This window comes from Lissotriton vulgaris, unplaced genomic scaffold (assembly GCF_964263255.1).
Source record: "Lissotriton vulgaris unplaced genomic scaffold, aLisVul1.2 SCAFFOLD_2307, whole genome shotgun sequence".
Taxonomy (NCBI): domain Eukaryota; kingdom Metazoa; phylum Chordata; class Amphibia; order Caudata; family Salamandridae; genus Lissotriton; species Lissotriton vulgaris.
Genome location: NW_028250373.1, coordinates 240,484 through 259,517, shown reverse-complemented (window position 1 = coordinate 259,517; position 19,034 = coordinate 240,484). Strand labels below are relative to the sequence as shown.

The 19,034-nt window shown below is 45.9% G+C and overlaps 1 protein-coding gene across 1 annotated transcript in view; it reads left to right on the top strand.

The window, feature by feature from the left end:
* The window catches only part of LOC147663275 (zona pellucida-like domain-containing protein 1), a gene marked incomplete at its 5' end in the record, with an annotated part of 327,843 nt that overhangs the window by 96,527 nt on the left and 212,282 nt on the right, over nt 1-19,034 (top strand). Inside the window, one exon of the mRNA XM_086950566.1 lies at nt 1,836-2,062. Within this exon, the coding sequence (XP_086806692.1) occupies nt 1,836-2,062 (227 nt within the window). The remainder of the gene's footprint in view (nt 1-1,835; nt 2,063-19,034) is intronic.

Below are 19,034 nucleotides of genomic sequence, written 5' to 3'. Positions count from 1 at the left end.
ACCGATTAGTGCGTCCCCCGCTGCGGGAGTATAGCAGCACTTTTGATGGGGCTCCAGGAGCAAGGATGACGCTGTTCTCTCGAGCTGGCCAGGGGCTGCTGGGTGGTGTAGTCCGTTGGAGAAGCCGATCCCCTCACGGGGAGGTAAATGTAAATGCCTGCAGAGCCGTTTCCCTCACGGCGGAATGAACGTCTGCAGAGCAGTTCCCCTCACAGCAAGAGTGAATCCTTGTGGATTCAAATGCACTTCATGTTAATGAAATGTGCTGAATTTTGATGCTAGTCTCAGTTGGAACTGAAGATTCATCGGGAATGCTTTCTTAAATCAGAATTTGCACCAGAATTAGGAATTCTAACTCTGAAACATTCTGCTCAGCACCACTCACTCATAATGCTGCTGGATTGATAAATAAACAATGAAAACTCATGTGAAAAGAGCACTGAATCAGTAAACACAAGAAAAGCCACTTTGAATCTTGCTATTGAACCCAAACAGTGCACCAACATCATCCCTGCTAAACAGAAATTCCAATGTAAGCACCTGAAAGGCAATCCTCATAGGGGCTAGATATGGGTGCATGACAGTCGTCCTAGTTGACAATCTTGAAGATGGAAGAACTACTAACGAAACAGGACCTTTATTGGGGTTTTCTATACTAGATTGATTTGCTCAGCATGATTTTACACTACTACCACCTCAGGACAGGCATTTGATAAGCAGAGTGATATTTTTCATTTATGAGAAGAATGGGGAGCATTGTACATGTATATCCTAAGGGTGATACAATGAAGAATAGCATTTACCTTTGGCCCGTTTCCTGGTGGACGTGAAACCAATGTAGCCCTTTCTGCCAAAGAAACCTTTTTTGGGGCCTCATTACGATGGCGGTCGGATGAGTGTCCGGCTGCCATCGTTTCGGGCTCAAGACTATCCGACAAGGAGTCTGTGGTCCTGACAGCCCAATTACGCTACAACCACCGAGCAGGCGGTTGTAATCATCCCTTTCCCCATTGCGGCATGTGCTGCAGCCCAGAAAAGGGCTGCAGCACAAGCTGCAATAGAAAAAGGGATGTTTTTGAACATCCATGCACTGTGTGAAGGCCCCATGTGGTGTCTGGCACATTGTGTATGGATGGTTGGGGGGCACCACATGTGACCCCCAGGCCACATAATGGAGGCCTACTGGGGCAGGGCCCCCATAGTCCCTTATCAACAGCATTTCCAAGGCGTGGTATCACCATGAACAGGCAATCAGAAATGGACATCATAATCCTTACTGTGGGCCGGCACAGGTAACGTCGCCATTGTAGGCATTACGTTCTGACAGATGCACTAAGCCTGTCAGAGCGTCGGGCTGTCTCTCTGATCACTGGCTGTCGAGCAGACCACCACATATAGCCTGTCAGTGGTGGTCTGCCCGACACACCTAATCTGGCTCTTTCTCCTCTTCAGAACTATACAATGTGACACAGCTGACTTACCTTGAAAAGTAACTACTGTTGTAACAAAGCCTGAAAAGTGTAGCTTATATTGGGGTATGTGAATTGCCTTTGCACACTTAGCCCTTCACAATACTTTCCATTCTTTTATTTGAATTTCTTCAGTTAGCATTTGTTGGCTGATCCTTGCTAACCGTGCTTGGTCTCTGAGGTGGAAACCCTCCATAAGAGGTTGTTCTAGCATTGATGCAGTGATATTTTCACTTTGAACAATGAAGTTGATAAATACGATTTTTGTGCACGTTAACTTGTTCTACATATAGAATACTTGACCACGATTTTCTCACATATGCGAGTGGGACTATATTGGACTCTAATTTTAATTTTTATCTGCAGTGAGCAGTGACCTGACAGTTGATTGTGGATCATCAAACATCTTCCTGACAATTAACATCTGTCCAGCTTTATTTGCCATGTACGACCCATTACTGTTGGCTCTAAATGGAAATCTCAACCAATCAAACTGCCTGGGAACGTTGGACAACTCCAGGAGCCCCCCAGTGGTCCGCTACTCTTTCCCTCTAAATGACTCGACCCAGAATGCATGTGGCAATGTTATTCAAGTAAGTGGAACAGGTTCTTCATGTCATGAAGTAAGCTGAACATATGTTTGTCATAGGCAAATTAAAAAAACATTCTTCACAAATGCCCTATGTTTCATCAAGCCCAGTCGCCCCTTTCCTGCTGATTATAACCCCACAATTAATTCAAGGGATAAACTCAATGATATAAAAATTCCCGCTAGGCTTGGACAACTTTTTCCACAGAAAATCTCAGAATACATTTATGATCAGACTGTTTCAACGCTCACACATTTTCAACAACCACAGACATGCTTTTTTCATTTACCTGTGTTATGTAGTTTACCTGTTGTGACAGTCATGAACATCAAAATGGGTTCTGTGTAAAGGTATTCATTCATAATCCAAAGGGGTGTTTCATAGATTTACAATAACGGCCAATAGGAAGCACACTATTAAATCAAACAAGATAGTTGAAAATGTCTATCTCAGGTTTTCTTCTTAGGGGCCGATTATGATGCCGTAGTAAACAGCTCTGACCCTCAATCATAATCAGCTGTTCAGATTCTTTTCTGACCTACCCATTTGGATGGATTCGGCCGGTAAGGAATCCAAACTGGATTTCTAAATGGCTTCCAACAGGCTCAGAGAGTCTGTCTGCCATTCGGAAAGCCTCCAGTAATCCCAAGGGTGGCTCTTTCCTGAGATTACAATGTCAGACTCCGACAATCTTCCTGTGCCAGCCTTTCTGACACAGAAAAACTGTCGGAAGTCGACATTGGAGGCTCCTAGCAGTGCCCCCATGGGTACACGGCCTCCAGTTGGATGCCTAGGGGGCACCTATGGTGCCCCCCTGTTGATCCCTGCACCCCGTGGCAGGCCACTTGAGGTGCCTGCCATGGGGTGCAGGGATGAACCACACCTCTTCTCTTTACAGGTCCGTACGACATCGAAATCGGGCCCTTAGAGTTCACTCATCTACTCTAGAATGCAGACGACCACTGTTCTAAACCTGATTTTACCACATTATGAGTTATTGAGAAAATCAGTTTGCCACCCTTTACCCCAGTTTCCCTAGCTTCTGAAAAATGGAGTGCTTAAACCCTCTAAAGTCCAAGAATAGGTTCCATGTAAAACTCTGGAACAAGACCAACACAATTTTCGTTTCCGATAAGTGGCAGATTGTTAATGGTTTACATAGTTTTACGACAAAAGCATTAACTTCATAAAGCTTATATTGATAAAGCACCAGTGTTACTTATGTCAATCACATAACTGTCCAGACGCCTTGAAAATATTCACTTACAAATTCAGCCAACATTGGTTCCTTAAATTATTTTTAAAATAATTTTCATTCAAATTAGCAAGCAAATTAGCAAGCAATCTGTGTTGAAAGTGGAGAACAAAGTATAATTAGGGGCGAACAGATGTTACTGAATTATATTTTTTTAAAATTCTTATTTGTATAAACAATGGGCCTCATTTATGAAGCCGTGCGTCACTTTTACGCCGCTGGTGCGTCACTTTTTGTGACGCACCAGCAGCGTAAAAAATGTGCCTTGTTGCACCAAATTTACAAAGTGACGCATCTAGGTAGAGGCGTCACTTTGTAAACCCCTGCGCTACATTATACCTGCGCCAGGTATAATGTATGCAGGGGGGCGTTCTGATGCAAGAAAAGGTCATAGAAGTGACGCAGTGAAATCCATGAGATTTCACTGCGCCACTTCTAGGACGCCAATGCGTCAATTTCTTACACCTGCCTCACAGCAGGCGTAAGACGCAGGCCCTTTCACATGGCGCTTGCCCCATGTGAAAGGACACATTGCTGGAGTTGCGTCTCTTTTGTGACACACTCCAGCAATGCGTCACTTTTGGGCCATGCAGATACGTCAGAAATACTGACATATCTGTAACTCCTTGGGCAATGATGCGTCATACTGTAAATATGACGCATCATTGGTGTCGCAAGGAGGGCGCAATGAAAAGTGACGCTTCGCTGTTTTGACGAAGCGATGCGTCACTTTTCATAAATGAGGCCCAATATGTTGTCTAGTCATTCGGCCAAAATTCCATAATCTGACAACAGACAATACAGAAACTATTTTAATTCTTAACTTCAGCTACACCTCAAATGATGATAAGGAGTTTTAGCGAGTTGATAAGGCAAATAACTCCCAATAAAATAATGTGGGAAGGCAGAGCCGTTCATAATAATCAGCCAGTGCCCGAGGTTCGCATACGCCATCATTAAATCTGTTTAATAAAAAAATAAAAAACTCCTTTCATATATTATGAAATGTACTCTCTTGCTCAGAAACGGACATTATCTGAAGTTGAGAAGGCCTTAGTCCTAATATTCCTGGCTATATAACATAAAGTGAGCGCTGCAAGGGCTAATTTAACCCCTTAAGTGCTGCTGACGGCCAACGGTCGTCAGCAGCGCTACCTCCCCAGTGCTGCGCACGACCATTGGACGTCCATTCAGCACTGGTTCCAATGGACAGCGCAGCACTGGGGAGGGATGTTTACACGCAGCTAAGGTGTTAAGATACAAGCGAGATAACATGTTTGCATGACGCCATTTCATGTACATGTTGGTAAGTTAAGGCAATGCTTGCTCCAAACACCTTTTACTACTGCATTATGAAAACAGAATGCTCGAGGTGGTAATGTGTGATAGAAATATCTGTTCACATTTCTTTTGTGGCAGTTCATTGCGGTTGTGATATGTTCTGTTGTTATTTGTGCTGCTTTGTTTATGTGCTGCATCATTGTAATCTAATTTTGTTTGCAGTGCAGTTCAGGGGTCGTGTTCTGCTTTTTTTGTAATAATCCATGTTATATTTTAATTTTGTTTTTACATTTCATTGTATGTGCTATTTTGTTATGTTTTGCTGTTTACTTTAGATATGTCAAGAAATGCAACCATATTTCCAGCCAAAAGCAGCACATGCCTTGAAAGATCCTGTGAGAGGCAACCATTTACCACTGTCTAAGGTGCTAAAATAGTGCAGTTCCAGCTAATCTTCTACCAGTTAAGACACCAGTTTGCCCAAAACTGTGGTAGAGACGTTGTCCATTCTCACTCTATGTGGTAAAGCCCAAGGTGTTTACCACTGTTCAAGGCTATCTAATGTCTTAAATTGTTGAAACAATCAAGCAATAGTATGTTACTAACTTAAACAGTAGCAAATGGTTGCTTGTCACATGACCTTTAAAGGCATGTGCTGCTTTTAACCTGAATGTTGCAGCATTTGTTGACATGTGAAATGAAAACAACAGAACATAATACAACAACATACACAAACCAACACAAAACATAACTGGACACATCACCTCAATACAGTCAAAACAGAACGCAAAATAACAATCACATTTTAGCATAAAAACATCAAATAGCAATAAAGCAAAACAAAAACAGACAGTACAAAAATAAAAGAATACATCTCCACATAAAGTAATAGCCACGCCACAAGTAAGTACAAACATTATTGTGTCTCAAAACTCACAGAGCAGCAATCCAGCAAAGGCAGAAGTCCAACAAGGCAGAAGTCCAGCAGGGCAGCAGTCCAGCAGAGTGGGAGTAATTTCAACAGCATAGCAGTCCTTCCTGGCAAAGTCTCTAAAGGTCCAGAAGTGTACTAAAGAGTGGGCATCTGAGTTCAATATTTATACCAGTTGCTTCCTTTCTAGGGCTGGCCGTAGTTTTGCTACATGCAACTCGGCGAAGTTACATAAAAACTCTGCAAAGTTCTGCGAGTGGCAGAGTGCAGTGCGAGCTGCAGTTTGTGCTGGTATTTCTGCAGCTCAGGTAGAAATTCTACCCGAGCTGCAGCTCGCACTCGCAAACTTACTTTTTGCAATCGCAAACTTACCACCCGCGATCGCAAAATTACTGCTCGCAATCAAGCGAGCGGAGTTAAAAACTCTGCTGAACATCGCAAATCAGAGTTTTGTGCACTCTGCAAGCTCCGCGAGGTGCAGATGTCAGAAACCTCAGCAAACTCCATGAACGGAGCGAAGTTCACCGCCCAGACCTTCTCCTTTAAAGTGAGAGAAGCTTCTAGAGGTTTCCTTCTGAAGTGCACAGGTTTCCTGCCTCCCCTGCCCTAGCTCCAGACTAACTACGAGAGGTTGGCTGCATTTGTATGGAGGCATGTCACAGCCTATACAACTGTAAGTAGGGCTGTGTGATCAGCTCAGCCCTGCCATCCGCCCAGTGATGGCTCATCCAGACACACCTAAGCTCTCTTTTGTGTGTGACTGTAAAAGAGAATGCACAGATCCCAACTGTCAGCTATACCCATTCATGTGACTCAGCGACTGGCTGCACAAACAAAATGGCTAAGGCAGGAAAATACAAACTTTATAAAATTGGCATTTTCAAAATCGTAATTGGAAATACGACTTTACCATAAGAGATGATGTTTCATTACAATTCCAAAGACACCAAAATGAACTGGTTACCTGTTCCTATTTGTAAGTTACAGCTTATATGATAGGGCAACTCCAATGTTATCCTATGGGAGAGGTAGGCCTTACAGCAGTGAACAAATGATTTGAAGAGTTTTCACTACCAGGACATGTAAAACTAAAAGGTACATGTTCAGCTTTTTAAATACACTTTACCCTGCCCACTGCGCTGACCAGGGCCTACTCTAGGGGTGCATGACATGTATTAAAAATGAAGGTTTGGGCCAGGCAAAACAATTCTTTTATTTTAAAACTGCATACATTGACGGTAATGGCAGATTCAGACGTTTATATGTGTAAAGGGCTACTTAAATGGGTGGCACAATCAGTGCTGCAAACCCACTTGTAGCATTTCATTTACAGGCCCTGGGCACAAGTTTGTACCATTTCACTAGGGACTTCCGAGTAAACTAAATTTGCCAATTGGGTTGTAGTGTAGTTCCTATAGTACCCCGGCAGGACCTGCGCTTTTGGATAACACACACTGTGGGCCTGGTGGCAGACTTATTCCATGCACCCCCACCGCATATGTTAGCCTGTTTGCATTAGCTAGCTCACAATGCCACTAGAATCTCCTTTTTTTCAGAGAGATTCGTTTTTGGCAACCTCAGAATACAACAACCCTGATTCCTCAGACTCGTGGAAACAATGTACTACTTTTCGCTCAGTCACTCGTGCTTGCTCATTTGGTCTCAGAGAGTTACACAGAAGAAACAGTTGAGCGTGTTTAAAATAAGAATTTATTGCACAGTTGTTATTCTAGTGTCAAATATAAGTGCAGCGACAACAGTTAAACAGTAGCAGAGGTATATGATCAGCAGTACAGTGAATAAAAAGCAATAGTACAATTCTACCATTTTGCAATAGCCATGAACATATACATGAATATAAAATAAAGCGCATACTCCTACGATGCTTGTCTAGATTTACCTAAGTATACCTAGCATGTGAGTAGGTGAGAAAGAGCCAAGAATAACACTAGGATTTAGTCAAACCCCATTACCTGTGTAATGAGAGTGTAGGACCTCGTCCTGGTCTCTAGTTGGGCACCCGAAAAAAGAATGATTGGACCACTGTCAGCTGGAGCGACTGCATGCAGCAGCCTCAGCTTCTCTGGTCAGTGCGTTGGCCTTGAAGTCTCAGTTCCTTCTAACTTCTGATAGCAAGAGGTTCTGTATATATACAGAAGAGTGTAGAGTCCCTTTGTCCCTTGTGTAAACCTTTGTTGGGTATGAAGATGATGTATGGGATGAACCGTTTACATAGATGTTTATGCAGGTGGATTTTAGCCCCTGCCTGGTTTCCTACAACTCTTATGAATATTTAATCATGGTGGATGAGCACATTGAAGATGGTATAGGAGGCCATTGTTCGGGAATAACCCTCCTTCTCTACCCAAACCACAGTCTTGATAAGGTCCAGCCCTCAGCTAATGTAGGTGAAAGATTATGCCTATAATAGGGCATCTCAAACCATGCCTATATTAGGGCATCTATGTGAAATATAACAGGGTATAAGTCAATTTTACCATGTTTTATGAAGAGAGCATAAGTACTTTAAACTGGTTATCAGTGGTAAAGTGTGCAAAGCCTAAGACCAGCAAAAACAAAGTCAGCAAAACAGGAGGGTTGAAGGCAAAAAGTCAGGGGGCAAACCACGCCATGGATGCCATGTCTACCATGTGTCCCCCCAGCTGAAAGTGAAGAGAGCTACCCAACCCCCTGGAGTTCTCATCACTAAGGTGAAAAAACCTGGAGAGACCATCAGCATTGGCGCGGTCTTCTCCAGGACGGTGTTCCACAATAAGGGCCATCTCCTCTAGGGAGATGAACCACTGCAGCAGTTTGGGATTCTCACCCCTCATCTGCATTAGCCAGCCAAGGGGTCTGTGGTCTGTCTGAACTTAGAAGTAAGAACCAAACAGGTATGGTCTCAGCTTCTTCAGTGCCCAGACCAATCAAAAGACTTCCCTTTTTATTGAATTCCACCTCTGTTCCCTGGGAAGTAACCTTCTACTAATGAAGGCTACAGGTTGATACAGGCCCCCTTCGTTCAACTGGGTGAGCATGGCACCTATGTCATGCTCCAAGGTTTCTGCCTGCACAATGAATTCTCTAGTGAGGTCAGGGGCCTTAAGCACGGGTAATGTGCACATGGCCCTCTTCAGGGTGTCAGAAACATTCTGGTATGCCTTCATTCAGACCACCTGCCAGCTCTGTGAAGGGAGCAGTAATTGTGCCAAAATAAAACTTGCTGAGGAACTTGGCAGCTCCCAACTGATCTAGGAGTTAATCAGTTCAGGGGATGGGGATAGTTTGTGTGTCAGTCTTGGTGGTGACACTGAGCTCCCAGTAACCCACACAGAACCTAAGTTCTGGGGTGGTACCTGAAGGAGCAGCCATAGAGACCAACACAACTAGGCTGGACCAAGGACTGTATGAGGGCTACTAGCTCTAGCATTCCTCCTTCATGCCCGCTCTCACCTTATTGGATAACTTGTAGATTTTACTCTTCACAGGCATACTGTCCCTAGAATCAATATCATGGATGCACCATGTTGTGAGTCCTGGGGCAGGGGAGAAAAGAGAGCCAGCCTGCCTCAAGAATTGGCGGCAGTCCCTCTATTGCTCTACGGTCACAGTAGAGGAGAGACTGACATCCTCCAGTGACCCATCCTGCTCTATGGAAAAAGGAGGTCTGGAGAGGTTGACTCTTCTCCCCCACTCCATGATCTGTGGCCCAGAGCATGGTAACCTCGGACTTCAGAAAATTGAGTTTTATACTGATTAACACGCAAAACCCTTAAAGGGTTCCTGGGTTTCTTGGGACCCACCAGTGGGTGACTTCCTTCTTGCGTTCTTTCTCCTCATAGGGCCCCGACCACCATTCTTGTAGGGCCCTTGGCTCCACTGCCAAACTTTTTGGCCAGGCTGAAACTTTACCAGAGGGGCCTTCTGGTCATGCCACTATTTCCTGACCTCCTGGCTGGCTTCTACATTTCTCTTTGGCCTTCTTCTAGAAGGGCTTCAGCTTGGTACAGAGTACCAGCATTTAGCTGACCACATCCTGAAGAACTTTCTTAGGAGCTTGCTCCCAACCCTCCCTTAACAAATGGAGATGCCCTCGCACAGGGTGCCTGTACAGAAGCTCAATGGGGCTGTGCTACCGCCCTGTACTCAAACAACAGGTATGGCAAGAGAACATTCCACTTCTGCCTCGGATAGGCCCATGATCATGTCTTTTAAGATCTTGTTGAACCTTTTAACAAGGATCTTTTTTTTAGGGATGGTAGGGTGGGGAAAACTTATAAGTTACCCCATACTCCTTCCACATGGATTTCATGTATGCAGACATGAAGTAGGCACCCTTGTCAGATACTCCCTCCTTGGGGAATCCCACACGGGTAAAGATCCCGATCAGTGCCCTGGTCGCTGTGGGTGCAGTCATTGGTGTCCACCAAGACCAGGATGAACATGTCACCTAGGACGGTCTTGGGGTCCAGAGGCCAAGCAATGTTGATGTCCACCCATTCAAAGGATGTGCCAATGACAGTAAATGGCTGCAGGGGCGCCTAGCGCTTCCCTCCTGATTTGGTACTGGCCTGGCAGGTATGGCATGACCCGCAGAACGCATCTGAGGCCATCCTCATCCGGAACCAATACAAATGGGTGACAAGTCTTTCAAAGGTCTTGTCCTGCCCTAGATGACATGCCAGGGGACCACCAGCACATGGGTTGCACCGGACTCAGGAAACACAGGTTCACAATACAGGAGATCTTTCTCCTAACTGATCAGGTGATCACTAGAGGAGTCACCAGCTTCCTGGGCTTTGGCCTGCCGCCGCATGTCCTCCAAAGTAGGGCACTCCATCTGTGTCTTGCAGAACTCCTCCTTGCTGGCACCCCCTTCCTTTTGCCAGTTGCTCAGTTCAGGTAGGTTCCCCATGATGGTAATGTCCTCCCCTGTAGATTCCGGAGCGCCACCCTAGGGCTCAGCCTCCTCGCTGACCGTGGACGTTTCAGCAGCAGGCTTCACATGTTGCTCGCCCTTCTTCTTTTTGGCAGGCACCTGGGCCATTCTTCCAGGCTCCAGGTCCTTCTGACTACTGTCTGTGATGGCTATGGACCGTGTGGTTAGCACACAAAGTCAGGCAATACTAACATCTCCTTGTGCAACCTGAGATCCACCTCTTTCCAGATGGTGTGTTCTAGGTTATGGTCAAGCAGACAATTCATAAGCATGGATGGAGTCACAGCTACTCACAAGGAACCTGAGAACCACCGACACTCATGGGTAACCAGATTCACTTGATAGTGACTCTCATGGTTGTCAGCTATAATAACCTGGTGGAATTCATTAGGGACTCCCTGCTATGAGGACACCAGATACTCATCTGACAGTTATTGTGCAGGCTCCAGTGTCTCTCAGAGCCTCCACCCTATGCCAATGATGGTGACCCACTCCCTGTATTTCTTATTGTTACTAGGCATGTGAGCCTTTCCCACCATCTCTCTGTCACCCAGCGACACGAGGGTAACTTCTACACTACACCTCACACTATCTGGCGCAGTCTCCCCACCAAGCGCTACACTCGCCAGCCCTGGTGTCTGCCCAGCAGTTGGGGGCGGCGCCCGATTGAGACACTTGGCATCCCTCTTGTAGTGCCCAATCTGCTGGTACTCATAGCCCTCAGGGAGTGCCTTACCTGAGGATTTATTATCAGGGAATCATTCCTCTTTCTACTTAGGTAGGGATTGGGAACCCTGACCTTTAAGATTTGTTCGGGAAAACTTTAGAGAACTCCTTTTTTATGTTTGTCTCTCCCTCCTTCTTCTAGTGGGGACCCAGCCCACTCTTGTGAGGATCCCCCAGATACCGTCTTGGGAACCCTGGCGCTGAGCCTGTGGTCTGCCTCTTTAACAAGCTCCCTAGGGTGAGGGAGTTTACAATCAATCAAGTGTTGGTACAGCTACAGGAAAACAATTACTGAACATGTGCTCTCTTACAAACAGATCATATAGCCTATTGAAATCATTCACCTCGCTGCCCTTCCCTCAACCATCCTGTGCCTGGCAAAACTAATCCACGAAATCCACCCAGGACTGCCGGGCGGCTTCTGGCTGTCCCTAAACGTCTGCCTGTACTTGTCTGGGGGAAGACCATATTTCCTGACTTGAGTTTCCTTCATGGGGGGTATACCAGTTCTTGTCACCCCTTCTCTAAGGCTGGGAAGACATCCCTCCCCTCACTAGGGGTATGCTTCCAGAGGCTAGCCCCCGCAATCATCTTCAGGGATCCTATCCATTTGTAAAGCTACCTCATAAGCTTCAAAGCGCTTGGCAATGCCATCCTCCACAGCAACGTCAGGTGCCAGAACCTTACCGATGTGGACCCTGTTGTCTCCAGAGAACACTATAGGTATGCTGCCACCATCACCGCTGGACCCTGCCTGTCCAGCTCTTTAAGACTCAGTTCATATGCCAGCAACATTTTTCTCTACTCCAAGGCCGTCTCAGCCTTCTTCTCCTCCATTAACAACTTCTTCTGCTCTGCCTACTTAGCCAGTTTCTTTCCATCTATGTTTATTCAGTCCATATGCAGCCTAAACTCCATTTCAGCCTTCCTGTTTGCCAGCTCCTCTGGGGAAAGGCCTTGAGAAGACACTCTGGTCTCTGCTCTGGCAGGGAGTACCAACTCACAAGATGGGTCATGCCCCCTCAGCTGACTGCTGCATCTCATGACCCTCGACATCATCATCTTCATCCTGGTAATCTGATTTGATTGGCAACTCGTGAGCCTCCACTCATGCCCTCATAGACTTTTGGAGCACTGCCTTCCTGTTGCTGTTTTTGGCAGGCAGCCCCCTCTTCTTGCAAAATTCCTTGATGTCAACCACATTGTGGCTTTTTAGGTTGAGGAGCTCGAATTCCATTCTCTTGTAGTTGAAGCCAAAGGCACAAACAGTCAGGTACATTAAGAGTGAATTTGGGGGGAAAAAACAAAAATCAAGAAGAATTTAAATCTCAAATTGTGATCAGAATATTTATCTGGGATTTTCAGTGTAACACAAAATCACTATGGCACTGCATAAATGCAAGTCCTAATCCTCATCATTGATCACCAATGTATGAAATTCAGTTACTGGTTGAGCGGGGTGAACCCCTACTCAAGTAGCGACCACTATCCTTGTCAGGGTGAGGCACAAGCCGACCCCAAATTGACCTATGCTCAGCCCTCTGATAGCTTGGCACAGAGCAATCAGGCTTAACTTAGATGTAAAGTATTTATGCTGCACTTTAAACAAGCATAAAGTGAAAACACAAGAAAAAGCTTGCACTAATTTTGAAATAAAGAGCAAAATGTGATAAGTAAATGAAGATCAAAACAACCAAAATTCAACGAGTAGAACTGAAGCTATGTAATTTTAAAGATTTAAGAGAAAATCGTGACAAAAAGCAGAAAGTGCTACTCGTGGCCATCTGGTCATGTGAGACCAGGAGAATGTCTCAAGTTCAGGCCGACCATGATGAAGCGCGGGTCAGATATAGGGCCCAGGTTGGTCCTGCTGAAATGTTACCTTCTCAGTCCAGTACAGAGAGTCTTGTTTTTGTTGGAAGGGGCCCCGAGGAACAGAACATCGTCAAGGATGGTCACCATTGTAGTGCGAAGAGCAGGCCGGTTATCACGGATAGCAGCGCTGTAGTCTGAAGGTCCTGTTTTCAATGAGATCAGTTGGGCCAAAGCATCAGGTGGTGCTCCCTGCAAGAGGTCAATGCTGTAGCGCGTAGTCGGGTTCAGGGAACCTCACATTGCCAAGCTGTGAGAGCGACAAAGTTATGACACCAACATGCCCGTTATCTGTCAAGCGGAGCCCAAAAACTTTGATTCAGCTCCACTGAGGCCACACCAAGGGTCCAAGACCTGAGGGGCACCATTTTGGGGCCAGGGGTTTACTTCAGCTGGATCTGGGTGACAGTTTAAGTGGTTGGGAGCCTGTTATGTCCGTGTGGCTATGCACAGAAGGCCTGCAGATTAGTCTTCAGAGCCACTCTGGGAGTTCTGGGTTCAGGTGCAGGTTCAATCCCTCTGACTCAAGCAGGAGGGCAGCAAGGCAACAATCCAGCAAGGCAGTAGTCTAGCAGGGCAGTAGTCCAGCAGAGCAGCAGTCCAGCGGTGTGGCAGTCCTTTCAGCAGCACAGCAGTCCATCTTCCTGGTAGTCTCCACAGGTCCAGAAGTGTACTGAACAATGGGCGTCTGAGGTCCACTATTTATACCAGGTGCCTTCTTTGAAGTTGAAGAAACATCTAAAGGTTTCCTTTGGAAGTGCACAGGGTTGCTGCCTCCCCTGCCCTTGCTCAAGACTAACAACATGAAGTATGCAGCCCTATGTGTGAAGGCAGGACATAGCCAAATCAACTGTAAGTAGAGCTGTGTCCAGCTCCGCCTACCCATCCTGCCCGACCTAGATGTTATGGATCTGAACAACTTTAGACCTGTGTCGAACCTCCCCCTTCTTTCTAAAACTCTAGAAAGATGCGTACTACTTCAACTAACCCAACACCTGGACAACATCAACCTCCTGGATCCCCACCAGTCTGGCTTCAGAAAAGGCTGTAGCACAGAAACCGCGATCCTCAACATCATTGACGATATCCACGGTTCACTAGACTCTGACCAGTGCTGCCTCCTCATTCTCCTCGACCTCTTGGCAGCGTTTGACACTGTAGACCATAAACGCCTCATAAGGGCCCTCCAAGAAAGAGCTGGTCTTGGCGAGACAGTCCTCAAATGGTTCTCCTCCTTTCTACACAATTGCACACAAAAAATAAAAATAAAAAGCTTCCTTCCGATGTCCAACAAGTCAATAAAGGCGTCCCTCAAGGCTCGGTGCTTTCACCGTAGCTCTTCAACATCTACATGGAACCGCTTTTCAAATTACTTAGGAAAGCCAACATCCGCTTCCATCTCTACGCTAATGATACCCAGATCTACCTGGAAACTACCTCTCTCAAAGACATTCAAAGACTCAAAGATGTACTGAGAGACATCCAAGACTGGCTGACACGCAACCACCTTAAACTAAACCCCGAAAAGACAGAGATACTCCTCATCTCAAATAAAGAAGAAAACCCCCAAATTGCAGAATGGCTAAAAGCCATGGATGCGCTCAATGGGAATCTCACTCTAGCAGACTCTGTCAAATTGCTAGGGATCACCCTAGACCCAAAATTGAGCATTTCAAGACATATTAAGAATTTGGCCAAGAGTGCTTTCCTTAACCTCAGACTACTGAACAAAATAAAGACCTTTATTCCGCCTAGTGACCTCAAACAGGCCCATCCAATCTCTGGTACTGTCAGGACTAGACTATGGGAACGCAGTCCTCTCTGGAGTTCCCAAAGTACATTTGGCGCCCATCAAAACTACACTACATGCGGCTGCCAGAATGATCACCGGCATCAAGAAATTCGAACATATCTCACCTGCTCTCAGGGATCTTAAGTGGCTGCCAGTCGAAATACGGATCAGCTTCAGAACAGCCTGCCTCACCCACAAAGCCCTTCACACCGGCAAACCTGAATACCTGGTGAAAAAACTCAAAAAAGCTGGTCCGACCAGGAACCTAAGAAGCTCAAATTCCCTTCTACTCATCCGTCCAAAAACAAGAAAAACTGCAGCTAGATCCTTCCCCGGAAGCGCTCCTAAAATCTGGAACTCCATTCCCCCTCACATCAGAACCATTTCCTCCTTTGTTGAATTCAAAAGCCAACTTAAAACCTTGTTCCTCAACCGCTCCCCAGAGATTGGATAGCTCGAGGCAACTAGTGGACATTGAGCCCTGCTCCAACTCTAAGACTATGATGAAACCTGAGGACAGTTCTGTCCTGCGGGACAATGCGTTGGTCTGATGCTCTTTTATATATGGTGATTATCTGCTATGTATTTGATGATGATCTGCTAATATCTGCTGTAAAGCGCTCCGATACCTTAGGGCAGTGTTCTTCAAACTGTGGGGTGCGCCCCCCCAGGGGGGCGCGACACCATTACAGGGGGGGCGCGCACTCCACTGATAGTAAAACCTTTGTTTACCACTACCGCTATTTCTTCAGCCCTTTTAAATGTGACCTTTGGATTGGAGAACATGAGCTAATCAGCAGACAGAACGTCACCACCGACGTTCCACCAATGAGTGGGACAGCATTATAGATGGAAGGAAGTGCGCGAGATTTTGGGTGCAAAAACTCCTGCATACTTGTGATATCCTGCTACCTTTTGATTGTGTGGCGCTTCTTCACTCCTGTCATTTGCCCCGTGCTTGCTGCCTTTTCTTCTTTGCTTGTTCTTTGCCTGCTGCCTCGCTCTGAAGGATCTCGCCTCGGAACATTTTACATCACCAACAGGTAAGTAAAAGGGAACAGAGAGGGCATCAGCTTTCCTACAATATGACTGATCACTTTCGGTTTGACCGCACAGAAGCCTCTGTGCCTTCCACTTCAGCTGAGGCCTTTCAGGGGTGGGAGGGGGAATGATGCTCATACAAGTCAGCTGCGAGTATCTTATTTGAACTACTTTTTGGATGTGTACATTGTCTGCACACAAAGCACACATAAGATCCTGTGACATCACAGGGTTTTGCTGTACTATTTAGCACTGGCCCCGACAGTCCTAGAAGTTAATTGGACCTCAAACTAATATATAATAAATGCAGAACTGAAAATAACTCTCAGATGGGGCACAGTACAAAGGGGAACTCGTACAGATCCTGAGCTATGTGCGGAGAGCCAAGGACAGATCTCGGGAAGGGCAGGCTGTTGAGGACAGGCGCTGCATTCCTGGAGTTGTGTGCGCAGAGATGGTGCGGGCTGTTGAGGACAGGCGTCTGCACTCCTGGAGTTGTGTGCGCAGAGATGGTGCAGGCTGTTGAGGACAGGCGTCTGCTCTCCTGGAGTTGTGTGCACAGAGCTGGTGTGGGTATTGAGGACAGGCGTTTGCACTCCTGGAGTTCTGTGCGCAGAGCTGGTGTGGGCTGTTTAAGGCAGGCTCTGCACTCCTGGAGTTGTGTGCACAGAGCTGATGTGGGCTGTTGAGGACAGGAGTAGCACTCCTGGAGTTGTGTGCACAGAGCTGGTGTGGGCTGTTGAGGACAGGCTCTGCACTCCTGGAGTTGTGTGCACAGAGCTGGTGTGGGCTGTTGAGGACAGGCGTCTGCACTCCTGGAGTTCTGTGCGCAGAGATGGTGCGGGCTGTTGAGGACAGGCGCTGCACTCCTGGAGTTCTGTGCGCAGAGCTGGTGCGGGCTGTTGAGGACAGGCACTGCACTCCTGGAGTTATGTGCACAGAGCTGGTGCATGCTGTTGAGGACAGGCACTGCACTCCTGGAGTTCTGTGCACAGAGAAGGTGTGAGCTGTTGAGGACCGGCGCTGCACTCCTGGAGTTCTGAGCGCAGAGCTGGTGTGGGCTGCTGAAGGCAGGTGCTGCACTCCTCGAGTTGTTTGTGCAGGGCTAGGTCAGTCTATTGAGGACAGCTGCTGCACTATGCTTAATGTCTTGTCTTTCCATACTCAATTTGACTTTTAACTGGGGAATCAGGTTCCAGAAATGTTGCCGGATATAGCCTGGGATATGCGGACGACGGTCGATTTATGTAGAGTCCCAGGTTCCAGAAATTTTTGTCAGGTGGTGGGGGGGCCCGACATCTAAAAAAATTCAGCTGGGGGGGCTCAACCTAAAAAAGTTTGAAGGCCTCTGCCTTAGGGTCAGGCCAGCGCTATAGAAAACTAAATAAAAATAAATAAATAAATGTTGTCTAGGAGGAATACACCAAGGCCAGGTGTCAGCTACACCCAGTCATGTTATCCAGAGACAGAATGTAGGCACCAAATGACCAAGGCAGGAAAATACCAACTTTCTAAAAGTAGAAAGGAAATACAGCACAAATGCACTCGGAGGTAATCAAATTACACTAAGTGATCTTTTCTTCAAAATTCTTAAATTAAAGTGTGCACCCTGTAGGGGGCTCTGTCAGCCTACTAAATACACAAGTAGACAATATCAGCCCAGATGAGTGTCCAGGAACTCAAAGTGCCTTACTACAATGTCACTTAATCCAAAGTGTACATTAGGTAGTGAAAATTCTTTAAGTAATTGTAACGATCTCAAAACAAGTGATCAATGAATCATTTATCCTTCAACAAACATTTTCAAAACATTTCCAAACATAACGAACAAAGAAGGTATCCAAAATCTGTGTTTTATTCAGTCCATAGCAGAATTTCTACAAATGAAACACGATATTGCTTTACTCAGCATGATAAATCAGATGACAAATGAATTTTCACTTTCCCAATTCATTTCCGGCGTGATTCTGCCCTTCGTCAGGGGAGTCTAAAACATCAATAATTACAATTAATATCACAAAGAAATCATGCTCTAGGCTATATATATCATGATTAAATATAATTGGACTCATACAGACAAGCGAGCAAGGCTCAAAGTGAGACATACTAGTAAAAAGACCTGGGTAGAGACGTGGAAGAGCCTGAAAAAAAGATTGAAAAATTATAGAATCCGGAGAGTTAATGTGTGCACCCAGCATGCAGTGCAAAAAATTACGAATGAATCGAGAAAGGAATACCTTAGGGGTATACCAAGTATGCAGCGTGACAACAACTATCGACACGGAACCGGTACCAGCTATGAAACAGATCCATAAATAAGGAACATGGGGCCAGATGTAGGTAAAATAGATTTACCGATTTTTAATTACCGAATTTTACCGATTCGGTAATTAAAAATTGGTAAATCTAAGGGGTGGATATGTAGGTATTCCAGATGTGCTGGAATACCAATTCGGAAGAATTCGGTATTTACTGATTCGGTAAATACCGAATCGGTAATGCCCATTCATTCCTATGGGCTTTGAAATACCGATTTTCACAAGGGTGCAGGGGGTGTCACTTTGACACCCTCTGGCACCCCCAAAACAGGCTCGGTGCCATGTGGCAGGCATACATGCCCTAAGGACAGGTCTGCCTGTCACATGGCATAGGTGTGCATGCACACATGTGCATGCACACCGGAATCGGTATTTTACCATTAAATTGGATTTGATGGTAAAATACCGATTCGGTAAGGCCTCTGGGACTCTGAAGAGTCCCACCTACTACTGGGTGCCTCAGAATCGGCAAAATTACCGAATTTCTATTTTACCAAATCGGTAAAATTACCGAATCGGTAATTTTACCGATTCGGTAAAATAATGCCCCCTACATACCTGTCACCCATTTACCGATCGGTAACGGCCAAAATCGGCCGTTACCGCTCAGTAAATGGCCCCAAACAGCCACCTACATCTGGCCCATGGTGAAATGCCGAAGAAGAATGCAAAATGTCCCCCGTGTTTATCAAAGAGAAAAGTGATTACCTTATATGCCGACGGCTAATGACCAATAGACGGTATAAAATTTCTATAAAGTGAAAAGGAGAACTCCAATGAGTTTGACGCAATACCAGTAGTTAAAATTAATTGTTCAACC